The following is a 20,997-nucleotide window of genomic DNA, read 5'->3' on the forward strand; positions in this document are numbered from 1 at the left end:
ATAAAACATTAAACCAACCTTTTTAGACTGTGCAGATGTTCAAAGTATGTTTGTGGGATGTTTGTAGTTTTCATTGGAAAGTAAAAACTTTATATAGTATCCAGGAAGGTAAATTTCTTCTTAAAATGAAAAAAATACCACGTATATATAAAAAAGGAATTCCATATGCCACCACGTTGGGAACTAGACACAGCTTTGTCGACCATGCAAACAACGCAGTGAATTCATCCTGCATAGTGAATAACTTCCCTTAACAGTAAACATTCTTTATACGTTGGCATAATTTCCTTTATTTCGTGAATCAGAATTAATATAACCTGTTCTATACCTGACTTTGAATCGGAAACGATCACATGAGTTTTAAAACATGGTACGTCACTGAAACTGCTCTGAAACCTTTTTCAAGTAATGGAATACATCCCCAGATACATCTCGACCCTACTTATGGCATAATCATATTTTATATTTTATATTTATATTTTATACAAGAAATGGGGTGGTGGTGTAGCCCAGTGGTTAAAGCGTTCCTTCGTCATGCTGAAAACACATGTTCGATCCCCTACATGAGCACCTTGTGTGAAGCCCATTTTCTAGTACTAACCGCTGTGATATCACTGGAACATCGCTGAAATTTATGGAAAACCGCGCTCCCTCCCCTCCTCACCCACTCCTTACTCACTCACTCACCAACCACTGACTTGACGTCATATCTTTCAATGCTCTGATTTTATCACAGCCAGAGCAAAAGAGGACACGATGACCTGAGGTGCCAATAAGCTCAGTGGGTAGAGTTACCTCCCTTATTCCACTGTTCGTACTTATTGGCACGAGTACTGGATTCGATAAGAATGCGATGGATTTCAACAAAGAAATTTCTGTTCTATTTTAAATTGTCCATAGCTAAGGGAAGTACCTACTCCAAGTACTCGTATGACTGAAGGATGCAGAAAATGGTACTTCATACTGTCAAGGAGGTAAGGCAAGAAAGTGAACTGGCATGAACCACGCACACTCAAGACAACCCATCCAGTCAGTTAAACACAACAAGATGTGAAGGGTGACAAGATTGTTTATTAAAATAGAAACGTGTATAGCACAACAATATGTACATACAACTAACCTTGTAGCTATCGCAGTGCCTTTTCGTCAACACCTTGTGCCGTTATGATTTGGGTATAATCGCTTTTTATCATAGATGTTTATATCCACTTATGCACTATCTGTTTCACCAAGGTGTTATTAAATTGTTGCAGTAGGTCAACTTCCCCACCGAGAACAAAAGACACAGATTCTATAAGAACATGCTACAATGTTGGTTGATTGTGGATATGTCGATTCTAGACAGTCACACATATCATATATTAACTAAAGTTACATAGGCTATGCTATAATAAAACATGAAATCCTAAATTGTAGCCACTACAAGTAACATAAAAATAGATCATGTTCAATCAAAACTTAGGTTTTTCTCTATTTGTGTATTGCGTAAAAATATATCATTAACAAACAAATAAACAAATGCGAAATACAAAGAATATATATCAGCTATAATTACATAGACTACGTAATAATCAACTAACAAACTATGTTTAAACCACTACGAGTATGACAAAAATACGGATCATGTGCAAATACAAATCCAATAATAATATGGTGCAATATCGTTAGTTTGTGGACATATGTAAAGTCGGTTCTATGAATACAGCACAGGCTACGTGATAATCAAGAAACAAAACCTGTATAAAAGCCACTAAGAGTAGCACAAAAATATAGATCATGTGTAAACAAAGATACATGCATTTAGCGTAACAGGAATCTTTGTGTTATATGCTTGTTTCACGTCCAAGGTATTTTATAGCATTCGCTATAAGACAAAGCAATCCAGTGTTGATGAGAATACTACATCCAGAACTACACCTGGAAAAATTATTGCAACACCTTGTTTTTTTATGATCAATGACATTGTACTGTGACGTATGGAAACACAATGCTGCCAGTTGATGCAGGTGATGTTGAGTGTGTTTTTGAATAGAAATTGACGACATTTATGTCCCACTGAGTTTCACTTCAATTGTTTATTTACTGTTACAAATACTGGTGTAAACTGTGGTAAAACATACACTGGAAGAGTATGGGTTTAGAAAGACAGTACATGAGTTCACACACGTGTAATGCATACCTCATATTGGGACATGAAAGAAATGTACCGAAACAGGTGATAATGTCAGTATCCAGTGTACCCAGTATATCCACCCTCCGCCAGGATGGCCGATTGAAGACGTGTGAGTGTATCTGTCTGCGAGCTGGTCTGTTCCACTCGTGGAGGAGAGCAAGTTCCAACTCGGTAAGATTCTGTACTGGTAGAACCCTCGCACGCACACGGTGTACTAAAATGTCCCACACATGCTCAACCTATACTTCAGGCGGACCATGATAACGTTGTGATTGTCAAAGTGTGGGGCGCCAACCCTCTCCAGGATTTCCCTCTGATATCTTTGGCCAGTATGATTACCTCTCACAGTGAGAAGCTAAAGCTCACAGTCGTAAGACACCATAATCGACCTACCACAAAATGGAACCTGCCCCAGAATGTTTTTCTTGCATATGACGGGTTTCTACGACGCAATATAATATACGTGCTCTACCATCTACCATGTACAGAGGGAAACGACTTTAATCAGACTAGTGAACCTTCCCCAAGGATACCAGCGGGTTCCAGCCACGACGTGCTCTAAACCAAGCTAAACGTGCGGCCATGTGACCATCTGTTAACAGAGACCGTCTTATTGGTCTTCTAGTACGACATCCCACTGCTTTCAGTGCGTTTCTGACTGTGTTGTGGTAAAATTGCCGATTGAGTAACCAGTCCCTTTTCAACACCGTACTTGAGGCAAACGGATTACGGCGTGCATGTCTCTTCAGCACTGCGTCTTCTCTGGCACTGGGGACTACCTGACCGTTGTCTGTCCTTTCCATCTGCTATTTGCTGATGCTTTCGTACCAACCTACTGATTGTGGAAGGATGATGATTAACCTGGATAGCAATTTGTCTCAAAGACATCCCAACACTTCTAATGCCAATTATCTATCGTCGTTTAGCATTTGACAACTGAAGGGGACCCATTTCATACGTTAGTGTCGGCTTCAGTGCTTTGGAGTGATGATAACACGTTGCAATGATGAACGGCGCAAACGTGCTTTCCAGAACAAGGGTGTATGTATTCAACGGGTTGCAGCTGTAGCGAGTGCAGCGCCAACATCCATCCATGTGATCATGTGGGGTGGCTCAAATACAACAATATCATATTTATGAACCGTGCATGAGCCGGTGAAATTATATGTCATATTTTGGCAATTAATTCTGGTGTTGCGATACTAGTGGTTGGTGGCGATGTGACGCTGAGACGGACATTCAATGATCGGGGAAAACAAATACCAGCGCCTTGCGCAAGCAACTGTTGCATAGATATAATACCCTATAATAATGATATGATATGTAATCATGATACCTCTGGCTCTTACTTTAAACAAGCATATCTATCTCAACCACCACAAGCGCTGGTATGTGGCAAGCGTTTTAAGACGACCCACTATGGTTATATAAGGGATGTACTTACTTTAGAGAACAAGGGTTTTCATGAGTGAATGTATTGACGAGTGAGTGAATTTAGTTTTACGCAACACAATATTACATCTACCTAACGGATGCATGTAAATAATCGAGTCTGGACCAGACGATCTAGCGATCAGTAGCATGAGCATCGATCTACACAAATGGGATAAGACGACATGTATCGACCACGTCTGGGGGCGGTGAGGAGGAAAAGTTGGGGTAGACTGCCATTGTCGATAGAGAGGTAGGTATGATGGTAATAAGGAACCAAAAGTTTGTTTTTGTTTGACAACAACAACAACAGCAATAACAACGCCGAAACACACAAAAATACAAAAACCCACAAATCAGCGTTCAGCAACATGCCAGCCATATGGGAGCGGTCTGTAAATAATCAACTCTGGATCAGACAACACGGTTATAGTGATCAAAATGCAGACAGATATATTCGACATATATCGGAAACATCAAAGTGTTCGTGTTGTCATAGATGTTGGGTATTATTCCGTGCACCCTTGCATCTAGTGATGTTTGACCTACGGTCAATAATCTCCAAAAAACACCAAGGGAGATAACTTGTCAGGATAAAACTTCAGTGTGTAGGGGGTCAATGCGTTCTCTCATGTGAACTCCTGGTTTCCGTCCTCTCAATAATCTCCAGGAAACATGGGATTGGTAATTGATATGATGCACAGAATCAGGATCGTGCCATGGCTGAAGGTAAATCTACTGGAACTGGCAGCTGTAACAGAACAGAATTTGCAGTGTTACATGAACAACTACATATTCATATCAAGATTAAAAGAAGATGACAAATCGGAGTGACTGATTTTGAGATTGTCTGTGTTTTATCGTTCATGGGAAATCGTTTAAATTCTTGTGATTAGCAACATACATACATACACACACACACACACACACACACACACACACACACACACACACACACACACACACACACACACACACACACACACACACACATACATACATACATACATACATACATACATACATACATACAATAGATGTACTATAGTTACATTTCAGCAACTGTGTTATGCCCGCACAGGGTACACTCCGCAGATAGCTGTGACAGGCGAAGATGAGTCTCACGTCTCCATAATGCGATTCTGTGACGTTGAAGGAGACGGTGACTGCTTTTGTACCATGACTGTCGACAGCTGTATACAAAGTTTGGCTGATATTCCCAGTCTGCAGCGTGAAGTTAAATACCCCCGAGCAGTAGTAGGAGATGATGGAGATATTGAACGATGCTTCTCCACCCACTGCCACAACATCCGTCTTCACGTCACTCTTTATACTGCATGTCGGAGTTTCTGAAACAAATATTGAGACCAAATGAGCTGTATCAAAAAGTAACAGGATATTCTTACAATTATACACTTTAAAACAAAACAAAACCTGTTCTTGGGCTCTTTCGTAAGATTATATATGAACCTGGTGTAAGCCAAAAGGTTGTATTTGGTTGTGCTAACCATGAAATTAAACCTACAAAAATGTCACATGATCTGAATCGTCACAACGGATACCTGTCCCCAAATAGGTTACTTCAATATCCATAGTAATCTGTATACCTCCTCAAGCGAACACATACCATCAACTCCATCGAGTTAAATTCCTTGTATTTATTCAGATGGGTTATATTTTTCTCCTATGTTCTTAACTCGTGATGTCTTTGATTAGCTTGACGTAACCCTGATAAGTGTCTACGACAATTTATATACGAGCAGATAGCCAATATGAACAGGACAATTCATACTCTAGTGAAAGTGAAGACATACGTTTGTACAGGTAATTCATGTAGAAAACAACAAAAGAAATGTAGAACCACATGCGTTGAAGGTGCGTTTCTATGTAATTCTGATGAACTCATGAAGATCCGGGTTAGAATTGATCTTCACTAATCCTTGTTTGTCGTAAGAGGCGAATAACGCGATCGGGTGGTCAAGCACGCTGATCTGCTTGACACATGTCATCGTATCCCAATTGCGTTAATCGATGCTCATGCGGTTGATCACTGGCTTGTCATGTCCAGAGTCGATTATTTACAGACCGCTGCCATATAGCTAAAATATTGCTGAGTGCGACATAAGACTAAATCCACTCGTCTCTCTCTCTCTCCCTCTCTCACTCCTTCTCCCTTACTGCTGATTTGAAGATTGCAACTGGACGAGAGTGCTGTGGCGTCATCTTTACATCTCCATTCACCTGCCATCGATTGACTCACGTTGTTTATCATGAGCACAGTGTTGTTATGGTAAACTATCGACGCGCTATAGGCTCCGAATTTAGTACACCTTCCTTGAGCCAAATCGCACTGGGGGGCGTCCAGTCCTTGTGGGCCCTCATATTTGACGGTGGTGTCAGTGTGGGATACGGAGCAGTTAAGCAAAGCTTGGCTATGAAGGTCAACAACCTCTGGACAGAAGAAATCAGGACGACTGGCACCTAAACATAAAGACAGCTAATAGTGAGGAGGAAAAGTGGACAGTGTGGGCTTTGTAACAGGATCTTTATATTTCGACAGAGGTTTCTTTCTTATTGGTGTCTCGGAAGTATTAATGATATACGTGTACATATAGGAGAAGGGTAGGACTGCAGGAGAAGGGTAAGAGATAAAACACTTATCAGCATATATGGTAATTGTAACTTTTTTGTCGACTTTCACTGTTATTTTGACGTTCATGGTTTCAAGATATAAACTTCTCCAAAGAAGTATGTCATTTCCTTTTATTTCATTATTATTATTTTCCCCAAAATATATATTGCAGTCTAATCGGCCACGCGGACATGCAAAAACATCAAATTTATCAGAAAGCATACTGCTTGACAAAGGTTGAAAAGATTCTAATGTTGCATTTCTTCAGGAGGACCTTCATTCTACATTAACTGAACCATTCTCAATACCCAGGCGCTGTCAAGACACGGCATACATACTGCTTGAGAGGCCAATGCAAATGAAGATCACAAGGAGATGCGAGAATCCACCCAATACGAAGTCGAACTGGACAAAGGAAACCGGCATCTGCATTCATGAAGCAAACATGTTTGGTGCACGTCAGACTACATATATTTGTCATATATGAACATATATTGTGACGTAAGATATGAAAGACGTCACGCCAGAAACGACGTCAAAGGTAAAGATTGTTGACGCCTTTGAAAAACTGACTTGTCGTGATCGTGCATTTCTTAAAGGGGTGCTCCAAAGAATTCGAGAAATCATTGGTAACTGTGAAATTGTTACGCTTGTGTAAAGATCCATTTATTACCCATATGGGAAGGAGGACACACGGTATTTTTCCTAGCCAGGTTACACCTTTTGGAAAATATTGATTGGGTGTTTCAGAAAATAATAGAGCCAATCAACACGTATGAATGTCTGCATTTCCCCACATGGCAGGATTCCTTTTTGAGAATGCTGTTTTCATTTTTGCATTTTTAGATCAAAAACTGATGTGGGTTATAGAACAATAACCGACCCTTGACAGGAGATAAAATGTTATCTTTAATTCGTTATATTAATCATTTAATTCTCTCGCCAAGCCTCGAGAATATTAATATTACTCGGAAAAGATCATCTGTCATTACGCGTCAGTCGTTAGTCATTGTCATCTCTCGAACGGTGACACATGTTTAGTATATTCGGAGAGACAGACCTTTTCCTTTAACAATCTCTGTTGATAATTTGTGTTACTTTTGAAGAAAAGTGTGATGAGGATTATCGTTGAATTACATGTCTGTGACCATCGCCTTCTCCATCCGTCGCACAGTGGAAATGCAAAGCGAAGATTGTCGTAGACATCACTAAGCTTGAGTGATATGACATGGCATCATGTGTTATAGCGCCCATTACCCCGCATGGCAGATTTCCGTAAACTGTTACTGCTGTGACGATGGTGCTGTTTTCATAACGGATACACAGAAAGCTGTCACGTGGAAGATAAAATGGCATTGATCATACGTCATTAGCATCGGAAAGAAGATCTAAAAATTTTGCATTCAGTTTCTCGAAAAAGAAAACGTTGTACGTGTGTGTACGCTCGGTATTTGATGAACGTCAACTTAGACCAAACCGACAGGTTCTCGGTGTTTCATTTAATGTTGTGATACATATAATGCGATTTGAAACTATGACATCATATAATGTTGTAATGCAAATACGGCGATTCGAAACTGTGATCGTTTGTTAAACAACTTTTATCCTCAGTTACACAAAGCTGTACGTTTTCACTGCAAACAGACCACCGAACAACAGATGTAAGTGTGTTCTCAATGGTATTTGTCCAGTCACGCTTCCCTGCACAATACGGAGTTCGCCCGGTCATCATGATGTCATCACACATGATAACAAACCCACTGCCAAATACTGAAATAAAGTCATAGGATGACACTGGTGTTTCCTCATTTCAAAGGCTCCGGACTCGACAACGTCTGTTAAGGAAATGAAAAGTAAAGCGACGCTAGCGATGATTTAGCAAATCTATACACACGGAAACGGTGACTGCTATCATGTACGTGAGCACTATGTGGTATGCAATGTGAATAGAGTGGTCGATGTGAAGGACAACTGAGGCAAGACATTTCCCAGAAATTTCGACAAGTCATAATCACAATCATACAAATTTATTTTTGTTCTGACCCATGAAGGTCCCGGGGAAGAAGAGGCCTTCAGCAACCCATGCTTGCCATAAAAGGCGATTATGCTTGTCGTAAGAGGCGACTAACGAGACCGGGTGGTCAGGCTCACTGACTTGGTTGACACATGTCATCGGTTCTCATTTGCGCAGATCGATGTCCATGTTGTTGATCACTGGATTCTTTCGTCCAGACCGTCGCCATATAGCTGGAATAAAAACTCACTCACTCACTCACGCACTCACACACTCACTCACTCACTCACTCAAGTTGTTCTTGTTGTTCTAATATACGGTTTTAAATACATTCGTGATCGGCCACTATTTCAAAGTGTATATGGGATAATTATTGCTGGCAGTTTTAAATACATTTAATGGCAGCGACGACAATAAAGGTTTGCTAAGTTAACAATGCGAACAAATCACCATAATATGTCTGTTTAGAAGACCCTGCTTGTAATGTGACTTGTAATACCGTTCCCAGAAGATGCTGCAGCGAACTTGATTACAGTTAACATTTAATATTTTATCATATACATCCGCGGGTTTCCGGGCAATGCATGTTTGAGATATTATTGACAAATACTATAAAATGCTCACATTAAATGTGACGCCTAAAATTACTTCCTCATCTGTCTGTCCCTCATCGTTATGTGACCCTTAAGCAACCTTAGTTTGCTTCGCACAATGAACAGTGAGTCAAATTGTGAAGCTTGTCAAAACGGCCAAGAGTTAACACTGATCAATATGTGAATGAAGAAGTACGGGAATGCCCCCAAAAAATGTCTCTACATACCTTGACAACAGTGTAACATGCTCACTTGATTTCATCTGAGCATGGCGGAAGTTATTTACGCATACAACACCGGAAAATGACTCACTCTTATTTTCAACTCGTGCTCTTAAGTATACTGACTCAAAAAAGAAACTTCACATTCTCACTTCAGGGCACTATAAAAGAACAAGAGATAGTAAGCTGGTTAAAGTGTTATTATTTCATTGCTGACATCTATGTGATACACTGACAGTGCCACAATCAGTTCCATTAGGCTACACCGCCGTTCGCAAACATGGGTATGCAGAATGTCAAGTCACAAGAATAAAAATTCGAAATTTCTCAGGCCAGTATTATGTATGGCCGTCCCGCGCATTCACCACTGCCAAACACCGGCTCCTGATCGACTGCCTGATGCTTGTGAACACGTGGTTGGGGATTCTACGCCATTGCTCTTGCAAGGCAGCGTCAAGTTCCTGCAAATTCTGAGGTTGGTTCCCAAGACCACTAAGCCTTCTCCCAAGTGCATCCCAAACGTGATCTATTGGATTAAGGTCAGGGGACCTCTATGGACAGTCCATGACGTTGATTCCACCGTTTTGAAGGAGCATCGCGGTATGCGGCCGAGTATTATCATGCAGGAACTGCAGACCTGGGCCATGAGCCGCCATGAAAGGAATGAGTTCAGAGGTGAGCGCCTGGTCGCGGTAAGCAGCAGCTGTGATGTTTCCATAGATGACCAGAAGTCCGTAACGGTTGTTCCCACAGAAAGCACTCCACACCATGCAACTTCCGCCCCCGAATCTGTCGACTTACTGTACACAGCATTGGGCATACCGTTCACGACGTCGTCGCTAGACTCTACGCCTGCCGTCCGCGAATCTGAGGGTAAACCTGGATTCATGGCTAAAGACGACACGATTCCAGTATCTCTGGATCTATCGGAGGTGACAATGGGCCCACAGCAGACGTTGACGTCGAGAATTGAGATTGGCAGCCCGCAACCGATTTCGAATGGTCTGTGAGGACAGTCGACGTCTAAACTTCTCAGCCCTGGTTCGTGTAGCAGGAATCTGTCACGTAGGTGACGTGGGGCGATTTGACGGTCTTCGCGTGGACGACCCGACCTTGGGCGATCAGAAGTGGTGCCAGTTTGTTGTAGTCGACGTCGCAAGGCATACACAGTAAGACGGCTGCATCCCATTGCTCGTGCGACGTCAATAACTGATCTTCCAACTTGCAAAAGGCCAACGTACGTTGGCACGTACGTTGCACATTTGACAATCGTGACATTTAAAATACTATTGGAACTATGGTTTGAAAGTGTTTTTTCAATTCTTGAGGCCAATGCAAACACGTGCAAATGAAGAAAACGCCGATGCGAAGATCACGTACTGTACTGAAGATCAAGACTGCACGTACAAAACCAGATTTGGCACTAACGTCATTTCATATGACGAATGGATAGTTTTGAGTGGGTTTTGCGAACGTGTTTCTAGAGTCGAAAGATAGGGATCCAATTTCGGATGCATCGATGTATCATCAGAGAAAAATTATTCATTAATTTTTAAAATTACATTTTGTGAAGTTTCTTTCTTGACTCAGTATATGTTGTATCGCTATCTTCAAAAATAGTGTTTTGGGACAAAAGTAGATTAATTTTATTGATCTAAAACTACAGAACAACATGGTGTGGTTGGATCATTGAGGAAAGAGTGTTTCCCTCTCACGTCACAGACATTAGCTCAGCGTGGAAACAGTCTACTTTCTGGCAAAGCATCAGTATCGTTGCCGGCTACTTAGCCAATGAATACACTCCGTCACTTTCACCAATATTTCTCAGTGCCCTCTTGAGGGCTTCATCACGCACTGAAACACTTTCGTTCTCATATAACTCGATGGAATCCTCTTCTATCACGTCATCTGCGGTGCCATGGTGCTCAAGGGAGTGACACGATGCCTTCTGTTTTCTCTTCACTACACAGATTACGATGCTGATGATGATGATAATGGTGAGTGGGATGCTGACAGTACCCAGGACAGCTAGGACTAGTAAACCTTTTCCTCCTTTTACCGAAATTACAACATCTATAAATGCTTTATGTAAGATGCGATTTGTAAAGTAATAGGTGTGTAAATCATTATAATACTTTATGATCTTCACTCTGTTCACAGCCTCGTCACGTGGACGAGACGCTATAAATGTTGGCATATGTTTAGGCACAGAACTTTCTAAAGGCAAGCATATCTCATTCCAGGATATTTCGTTCAGCGATGTGTGGTTATATGCCGGAAAAATCCTCTTAGGTCGTGAAAAAATGTGAGAAAGCTGGTACATATATCTCGAAGAAGAGTAGATAATTTATTATCACAGTTTAGTTACTCACCTTGAAAGCGTTCAATACCACGACACGTCATGTTTATCTCTTCACTATGACAAACAAATATCAGCCTAACTTCACCAAGATGCAATTCCGAAATGATCAGTGCTTTCGGAACCGTTGCATTCGCAATGGTTACATTTGTCTCGGGCATATGTGTTTTATCCAGGAGTTCTGTGACTCCCCCTGTCTGGAGTTTGAAGTTGTTCTCAGCAGAACAGTAAAATCCTGTAATATCCACTGTAAGTGATATAGTCTCGTGGACCCAGATCGATGTGACATCTCTATCACTTTTTATGTAGCAAGATGGTTTCTCTACAAAAAAGCATATTAATATCTCAAAGAAATATTCATATGAAATGAAATGAAAGCATCCCTGTGATCACATACCTGTGGCAGAGAAAACGAGGATATTGCAGCTTATGACATTGTTTTAGAGCCCAGTACGACATAAACACGAGCGCAAAGGAATAGTCTGGAATGTCCTTAGAAACACATTTCATTTGATGTGAAAGGAATAATATTTCTGAGGAATGTATTATAATTTCAAGGGAACATGGACTGATGTATCCGCTATGGATATGTTTGTTCATGGTCGAGCTAAGGGAACATAAACAAACATCAAGGGTACATCAACCCATGGGCCCCGTGGGACCAGCCAGTGAACAACATATCTGTCTTACCGAACTTGGGTGATGATATTCAGTACCGGAGTTAGGCATCAACCCAAACAATACTAATGAAGTCAATGACAAATTCTCACATGAACACGTTTGTTTCAGAGCTCATTCTTGCTCCTTCAACAGGAAAATGAATTTCCACTGTTCGGTACCTCATGTAAGCGGGGAACACTGATTGGCTCAACCTATCAGAAAACGACATTTAAGAGTAATATTACAATGGGTAAGTGTCAAATAACATTAGAAGTGTAATCATGATTACGTATACATTTAAATGATATGTTGGTAGTAGGAAATGTATAAAAACACATAATCATATCAGATAGGTATTTGTAATTGGTTTTAAACACTGCTTACGTCTGACGGTGATGGGGCAGCTGTCTCTGTTGTCATTGCCTTTGTGGTCAAGTTCCTGACATGTCCATTTGCCGCCGTGGATTGGCTTGACCTTGTTAATTTGTAATTGTGTATGAGTTTTATTCAGTGTTGAAGCATTGTAATTCTTACTTTGGGCACAAAAATCTTTGCCACACTGAACTTCAGTCCCGATGGGGTCTGAGTATTGAAGGGTAACATTGGCAATAGATGAAGAACAGACGAGTACAGGTGAGGTTCCAACTTACTTGACGACATGTCAGGTTGTGCATATAACAACAGTACAGTGCATATAACAACAGCACAGTTTCAGAAACAGCTCTTTCCTTGATAAGTTAAAATAACAGAACCAACAGATATTGTTGCCTAAAGGCTATTCATTGTCACGTTGGTTGGTAAGGGTTTTTTTAACGTTACACTGAATAATATTCCAGCTATATGACTGCAGTATTAAAATAATCGAGTCTGGACGAACATTTCACTCATCAACATCATCATCGATCTAGACACTGGGTTACGATGGCATGTGTCAACCAAGTCAAGGAACCTGGCCACCTTATCCCGTTCATGTTTGGACAAACGAACTATAGCTTTGCAACACTGATCATAAAAATATTCCAATACTCCACTTTTTGATAAGTAAGACTTGAATGAAGAACGAGAAATATTATTTTCCAGATACAGATGAAACTGTAGGTGCCGGGTGGTGCTATAAAAATATTTAGCTCGTTCGGTTTTTCTTACAAAACCACGTGATATCTTGTTCCGGTTTATCGGAACATTATACTAGGTGTGAAAAGCAACTTTGCGTGTGAAACTGATACGATTGGATGACTAAGTAAATGTTTCTTTCAAAGTTGATACCATCTCACACACGTCACACAGTTATTCTGTATTAAAACATAACGGTACACAGTGAATTGTATGAATTACCTACCTTGTGCATGGAACAGGATACAGGTTAACAAAGATGCCACTGCGGTCATGAAGACGAATCCTTTGTCATTCGGTTCCGGCATCTAGCAACATAAAAGTGTATTACCATCACAGCTACAAGTGTATGGACACCCTCAGCAGCAACGAACGGATTGAAAATGTGTTCCCTGATCACAAGGTGTATATAAATCACAGAGACTATCACCCGCGGTGTTGCTGTATGCTGTATTTATCCTTCGTCTGTAAAATCAAATGCGTTATATCAGAATTTTCTGACATTTTGTTCAGTGTAGTTGATAAAACTGCTTTTCGTTTGCCTTTTGATGTTATCATGACCTTTGTTTATGTACACCCGGAAAAATCATCAATGGAAACTGATGATAGGTTATTTAAGGGAATTGATTATTTAAGGGAATTGATTGTTTAGACAGTTGTCTCAGATTTCACTGTGTAAAGTTACCTGCTTTGGTCATTACAAGGCGAGAACTGGGGCTTTATATGATTGTGTTACAGACGATGAGAACAGATTTATAGCGTGTCTGCAGGACATAGATTATACCTGTGATATGTTCTCTACACCGGGAGCAAGTCGAGATGCTGTGTATAATAGTTTTGGGAAAGAACTTGTTGATTTATGTTGCACGTTAAATATCAATAATGTTAAATGGTCGTCGTTTTAGGGGACTATTTACGGCTCCCACACATGTGCCCGAGGCGAGGGCGCAAGTGTTGTAGAATATTGTCTATGTTCCGGCTACATGAACTCCAATAATATTGACTTCAGTGTTCAGACCCGTTGTGAGTCAGAGCAGTTTCCGATTGTAATGTTGAGGGAAGTTAGCACGTTGACATATCCAGATTTAGAAGGTTAGATTCTATGAGCGCATCATTTGAGGACTGTGTGTCCACTTTACTTTCATATTTCACTGTCGAAGAGTGCTGTGACATTTGCTCTCTTTGCACAGACACAGATCTTGAAAGGTTAGCTGACATGTTTTGTGTATCTGCTGTTATCCAGGAATAAGACTCCTGAGACTCATATAGGAGAGGTTTACTCAGAGACTTGGTATGACGCTGAAAGTGCTGGACTGAAACTAAGTTTTAGATCGTTTTAGGCTAACAGGGGATAAGGAATATTTACAAGATTATCAGAGAAATATGAATACTTACAGAGGACTATGTAGAAATACGAGGGCTATACATATATGAAGAGAACTGTGTTAGCAAACTAATGTCTGATGGTGTTAATAATAAATCATTTTGGAAAAATCTGAAGATGTTGAGTCATAACATGGCACCAGTAAACAATGTAAATATCACTCCTTGCGCGTGGTCAGAATATTTTAAGCGGGTGCTAAATTTGGTAGATATTCCAGTGATAACTTGGATGAAGCTGAGTACTATGAGGCTAATCATGTCGTTGAAAATTGCGACATTTGTAGTGATTCAACAATGAATGACATTTTGAATTCTGACATAAGTGAATAAGGTGTACACTGCATGAACAATGTAAAGTGTGGAAAGGCAGCTGGGCCTTATGGCATTTCACCAGAGATGATGAAATGCTATAGTGACATACTGATGCCATACTTATCAGTGGCGTTTAATGGGATTCTTCACACAGGTTCATGCCCATCTGACTGGGCTAAAGGCATAATTTCCCCTCTGCATAAGAAAGAACTTGTCAGCGACGTTAATCACTATCAAGGAATAATGTTGGTTAATATTTTAGGGAGATGTTTACTTTAGTTCTAAATGACAGACTTAGAATCTTTGTTGATATTTATGAAAGATTTTCCTGAATCTCAAGCTTGTTTCAGAAGTGGTTATGGTACTATCGATAACGTATTTACCTTACAGTGTCTCGTCCAGAAATATCTGTCAAAATGAGGCGGCAGGTTCTATTGCTTTTTCGTCGATTTCAGAAAGGCTTTTCATTCTGTGAACCGTACATTACTGTGGTATTTTGTCATGAAGAACGGTGTACATGGCCGCCTGTCGTCTGTGTTAAAGGACACGTACCTAAAGGTACAATTTGCCGTGGAAACCTCTAAAACAACAATTTCCAGATTATGCTGACCATGAGTTGTCTACATGGATGAACACAAGGAGTACCTTATCAGCTGAAATGCTGTATGACCTTACATTTGTTTGGCCTCTTTGAACCCGGAAACAGACTCAAAACTAAATGAAAAATCCAGTTTCACATTTAACTGTTTAACAACAGTTGCAATATTGGGTATGGATAAATGTAGCCGGAAGAACGGTATCTTACAACCGAGTACTACATAAAACACACATGCAAAAAAAACAAACAAACCAAAACAAACAAAAAAAAACATCCCCCAAACCCTGATGGTTTTCACTTCCTTTCAGGAATAAATATTACCGGATAATCATAAGGAAGTATTACTGTGGAGGTTGAACCCTCTGTTTATCTGTCACTGTACGTATGTTTTTAAACAGGCTGCCGTTGTACAAAGCAATCTTAGCGCTTTTAAAGAGATCGCACCCCCAACACCTTAAAGCAGACGTACGTCTGGAGATAATTGGCATCAAAATCTCTTTATCTGAAGCCTCATTTATCATTCGTGTACTTACAAAGCAGTGACGCGGTGTTTTAATCACGGATATCGGAACGTCTAATACGACTAAACTGATATTTGAACGTCTAATACGGCTAAATCGACATTACTTTTATTATTCATTCTCATACACCTGTTTTATTTCTGTGGGTCTTCTATTCTATGAGTATTCTACGTGTTGTGTTGGACAAATAGCAGAGTGTTAAGTGTCTGAATAGGTAAAAGGAGGGGAAATCGACAGTGTCGTATATGAAAATCAAAATCTGTGGTCGCTACGGTGGTTGAGTTACATTTTAACGTCACATTGTTGTAGGTATACAATCAATACAAGCAGTTAATGAAAGAACCAGTCATCGACAGACTGTAAAATAACCAAAGTATCACAAGAAAGGTTAAAACTAGCTAGCATGCAGTTTTCAAAGAAGAATATTATTTTAGACAATACCATATATGTAAAACTGGGATACTGATCACAAACAACTGAAGGTAGATCACCACATTATGGGCCTACGGTGGTCGAGGGAATTAGACTGACTTCGTGTACAGATTAGGTGCCTGAGTCTGAGACTCTGTCTGACATGTTGCGTACATGCAGTACAGGCTGCCGTAGCACATAGTCTTAATATTACTTACATGTAGTACTAAGTCTTAATGTTGGTTACATGTTGCCTTAATTCTTAATTTTAGTTCCATGTAGCACAACGCTGTAAAATCTTAATATTAGTTACATATAGCACGAAACTTTAATGTTCATTACATGTAGCACTAAGCCTTAATATTAGATTCATTTAACTTGAAGTCTTAAAGGTCACATATACTCTAATAGGGCACAAATGCAAAATCACTTGCTGACATCGTTATAAATGAAACTCCGTCATGAAAACTGCTCATTTCGATCTTTAATTACCTTAAATCGACCTTTTTGGCAACAGTGCACAATTCTCAGCCGCAAACGAAATTTCAACCAATCAGAGCGGCGTGTCTCCTTGACGTAATAGTAGGCATAGAAATGAGGGTCTGTGCAGTATGCATCTACATTTCAGGGGTTAAACTATTTCGTTTGCAGGTTTGTACAAACCTGAAATCGCGAAAGCTGTTGAGAAAAATGAAAGCTACTTGTATATGTTCTCACAATCTACTAACATTTAGTTTTGTTTCCTGCTTTGCCTAGTTTTCGAGTTAACACCCTTGTTTTCAGAGACGATTCTGTCGGTGGCAGCCTGAACGTGAGCACTTATTCCTCGCTAACCTGGACTAGGAGGGTATTGCAGCCCTCAACCAGGAGGCAGCCTGTCTTTCTCATGAGGCATGTACCACTTCCGATATCAATAGCTTAACTGACACATTGTCTACATTATTATGCGACTCTGCCGTAAAATCATTTGGCTTCAGAAGAAAGGTAGAAAAAGGTATACACTGAAAATCTGTTTGGTTTGGATATAAATGTAAGCTGGCTAGAAAAAATATCATCTAGCAAGGAAAATTCATAACCAGCACAGAAATCTTGTATTTTGTATTTTGTAATCAGTATTTCTTATGCAAAAATGGTGTACGACAAGGAGAAAATCTATCTACCATACTATTTGCATAGTGCTTAAATGATTTGGAAAACTCGCTTCTTGGAAATAATGTAGATGGGGTAACAGTTACACTTGATGATGATAATGTGTACATATTTGTTCGGCTTCTTGTCTTATTATATGCTGACGATACTGTCATACTATCAGATAATTCAAAAGATTTACAAACTTTGTTGGACTGCTTTTACAACTATTGTTTAGAAAACAAACTAGCCATAAATACACAAAAGACCAAAATCTTAATTTTAGGTAAAAAGAACCCGATAGGAAATTATAAGTTTATGATTGGACAAGATAGCATCGAGGTTGTGAACCAATATAAATATTTTGGCGTTGTTTTCAGTAATACTCGTTGCTATGCAAATACCAGAAAATCTAATATTACCCAGGCCAATAAAGCAATGCATTTGTTGTATAAGCGATTAAGAAATGTTGACATGTCCATAGAGTGTAAACTCTATTTATTTGATTGCACTATATGCCCAATCTTACTCTACGGGAGCGAAATATGGGGATTTGAAAATGTAAAAGCAATTGAAAGGATTCAGACTGACTTTATTAGATATACCTTAAACCTAAGTCGCAGTACTCCAACATATATGTTGTATCGGGAAACTGGGAGAGCACCTCTAGTTGATAAAATCAAACTGCGTATGTTGTGTTTCTAGTCTAGAATAGTGTCAGGCAAATGTAATTCAACGTTAACAGCACTATATCAAGTATTATTAACAAATTCAGTAAAATACAACGACGGCTATAAATGGCTTAACTACATTAAAGCCACATTAGATAATACTGGTATGTCCAATATATGGCAGTCTCAAGATATAGTCTCATTTTCCTGGTTCAAAAATGCCGTCCAACTTCGAATTTCAGACCAATCGGTACAACTGTTGAATAACCCGATGAGATCTTCCTCCAAAGCTGTTATCTATGAATGTATGAAATCCAACTATGATATTTCTTTACTGGGACGTAAAATAGGAACAAAGCACTGTAATACCTTTATCAAATTTAAAACTGCCAACCATAAATTACCTATTGAAACAGGCCGCTGGGAAAATATTCCCTCAAATAAACGATTTTGTCCACTATGCCCTTTCCAAATCGGAGATGAGTTCCATTACTTATTTCAATGTAATAAACGTACCACCGCCAGAAATATGTATTTAAAGAAATATTTTATAAACATTTGTCAAAAGGTAGTGTTTATGTATGTACATTTACTAATCTACACTGAATGCACTCTGTCGTGTCTGTGTCTATGTAAAACAAACTTTTCTTTCAAAGGATTAACCGCCAATAGATTGATTGATTGCTCATTATTGGCTAACTAAATAACTTTTTAAAAAGAATGACGCACATTACGCAATTATTTGCCAGGTGTGCTATCCTGGGTAACCAAAGAAACTTTACAGCAATGTGAGAAACCTGAAAAGATACATCACGTTTTCGTATATGAGACTGTTAAAAGACACATCACTTGGGAAATCTGCAGATGAATTATATATCACTTGTTTTGTGGATATTGATGGATACATTCCTCGAAGAAGGTCATAGCCTGACATTGCTCCTATTACTTTAATTTTAATACATTGTATTTGCATTTTTGTTTTTAATAAGTTGTCGTAGCTTTCAACAGAATCATTGTTTGCTTCGTGAAGTGTAATGATGTAGACGACATACACTAGGGCGTGCGTGCGAATTATGATTCATATAGGCAAACTATGAAATGTCTACATATTCCATTCCTGTTATATACATTCGCAGATCGCTTCTTTTTGTTAAGTTTCAAAATGCATACAGGTATGATTATAAAGTAATTAGGATTACGGTGGGCGGTGGCACGGTGGGCGAATTGGCTAAAGCGCCAGACTAGTGATCCAGCGAGGTTGAGGTTTCGGGATCGAGCCCACCTGTGGCCGGGTGTAAAAACCTTAGAGTCAACTTTGTGTGCAGACTCTTTCAGTGTTGTCACAACCCCTAGTGTACAGTACATAACCCTGTACACTTAAAAGAACTCACGAATCCGTTGGTATATGACCAGATGGTGGCCACATGAACACGTGCATACACCTAGTTGCGGGTACAGCAACGTGCAGTAAACTTGGACAAAGTTCTGTGACTATGTGTCCCAGTTCACCCAGCTGTCAATTGGGTACCTCGTTAGGTTGAGAGAGCCACAATAAACTCGGTGCGCCTAGTGGCAGCAAGAGTTGTATACTCCGCGGGGAGTCGAGATTGAATTACGATGTGCTGTTGAGATTGACATCCAGTGATCGAGGGAAAAATACCAGTGCCTTGAGCATGCACTAGTGCGTGGATATGTGCGCTATATAAATATCCTATATCTATCTATTAGGATTTTCACTTCCAACCCGACCTCGCTTAGGTAATGTTACAGGTTGGGTCATGCAAACTCCTTTTGGTAATGTCTCAAATACATATTTATGTAGTGTTGATTTTCTAACTTGATGAGAACTAACCATAGTTAATTCAAATGGATTTGATTTCACGATTTTCAAAAATGGCGGCGCCCCGTCTTGGGATGAATGCTATTTAAGTTTGTTTTCACCGATTTACAAAATCAAAATTACTTTCTACTGGTAGTAAAAAATGTCTTTTATTGATGAACATTAGGAACAGACATGACATTGCTTATAACATAACAATTTCACTCTTGGAATCGGTCAATATAATATTACTTACGATAATATTGTCACTCCGACCACAACCTTGTTTCCGAGGAAGAAAGCGTTATATTCATGCAAACTCCTTTTGGTCAGCAATGTGTAGTGATCAGTCTTCATTTTATAAACTCGATGAAACTCGAACTCCATTTTCTATTCTGGAAGCGTGCTACGGGTTGAACCATCCGATTTAGTATATACCACAGGCTTCCACAACGCTCACTTCGCACACTTTAACAACCAATTTAAGCACTAACTACGGAGCCTGGTGGAAATCTGTGCATAGTGACACCATCACCCGACCACAAGGAACAATTGACGGCAACACAACAAATCGGCATGTCTTTGGTGACGTCGAGAAATACGCAAAATGACGAGCTTCTTACACATTTTCTATACATTTAACTGGAAAACGTTCCTTCTATGACGTCGAAGTTTGTTTCGTTTTTTTAAAAAAAACGGTGTTTCGTTTATGACTAACCAGAAGTCTTTCATATGCAGTGATAAAAAGAGTACCAAACATTGAGTATACTGGTCCTTTAATGTTAGTTGTATGAAACATTCATCCCTGTTGTGGGACACCCCTCAGTCGCAGTGAAGACCCGTGTATGTTCAGCAACGGCGAGTACTTGCAATCTTCAGCTATTTTGAAGAAAAACATCAGACCCGTTGGTCCATAATTAATCATACTTCATTGAGGCCTTGATCAATCAAATAACCA

The 20,997-nt window shown here is 39.7% G+C and overlaps 1 protein-coding gene across 2 annotated transcripts; it reads right to left on the minus strand.

Annotated features, from left to right (window-relative positions):
* Positions 1 to 1,055: 1,055 nt before the first annotated feature.
* Positions 1,056 to 9,138, minus strand: LOC137278530 (uncharacterized). 2 transcript variants are annotated; one of them, XM_067810932.1, is made up of 5 exons: positions 9,071 to 9,138; positions 6,575 to 6,662; positions 5,783 to 6,085; positions 4,657 to 4,953; positions 1,056 to 4,355 (listed from the first exon to the last, which is right to left on the minus strand). In XM_067810932.1, exons 2-5 carry the CDS (start codon positions 6,660 to 6,662, stop codon positions 4,261 to 4,263), a joined length of 783 nt encoding a protein of 260 aa, XP_067667033.1. In that variant the 5' UTR covers positions 9,071 to 9,138; the 3' UTR covers positions 1,056 to 4,260. The 2 variants fall into 2 exon arrangements, with proteins under 2 accessions (XP_067667033.1, XP_067667024.1); XM_067810923.1 differs by lacking the exon at positions 9,071 to 9,138 and having other exon boundaries at positions 6,575 to 6,668.
* Positions 9,139 to 20,997: the final 11,859 nt, after the last annotated feature.

Source organism: Haliotis asinina, chromosome 1, assembly GCF_037392515.1.
Source record: "Haliotis asinina isolate JCU_RB_2024 chromosome 1, JCU_Hal_asi_v2, whole genome shotgun sequence".
Taxonomy (NCBI): domain Eukaryota; kingdom Metazoa; phylum Mollusca; class Gastropoda; order Lepetellida; family Haliotidae; genus Haliotis; species Haliotis asinina.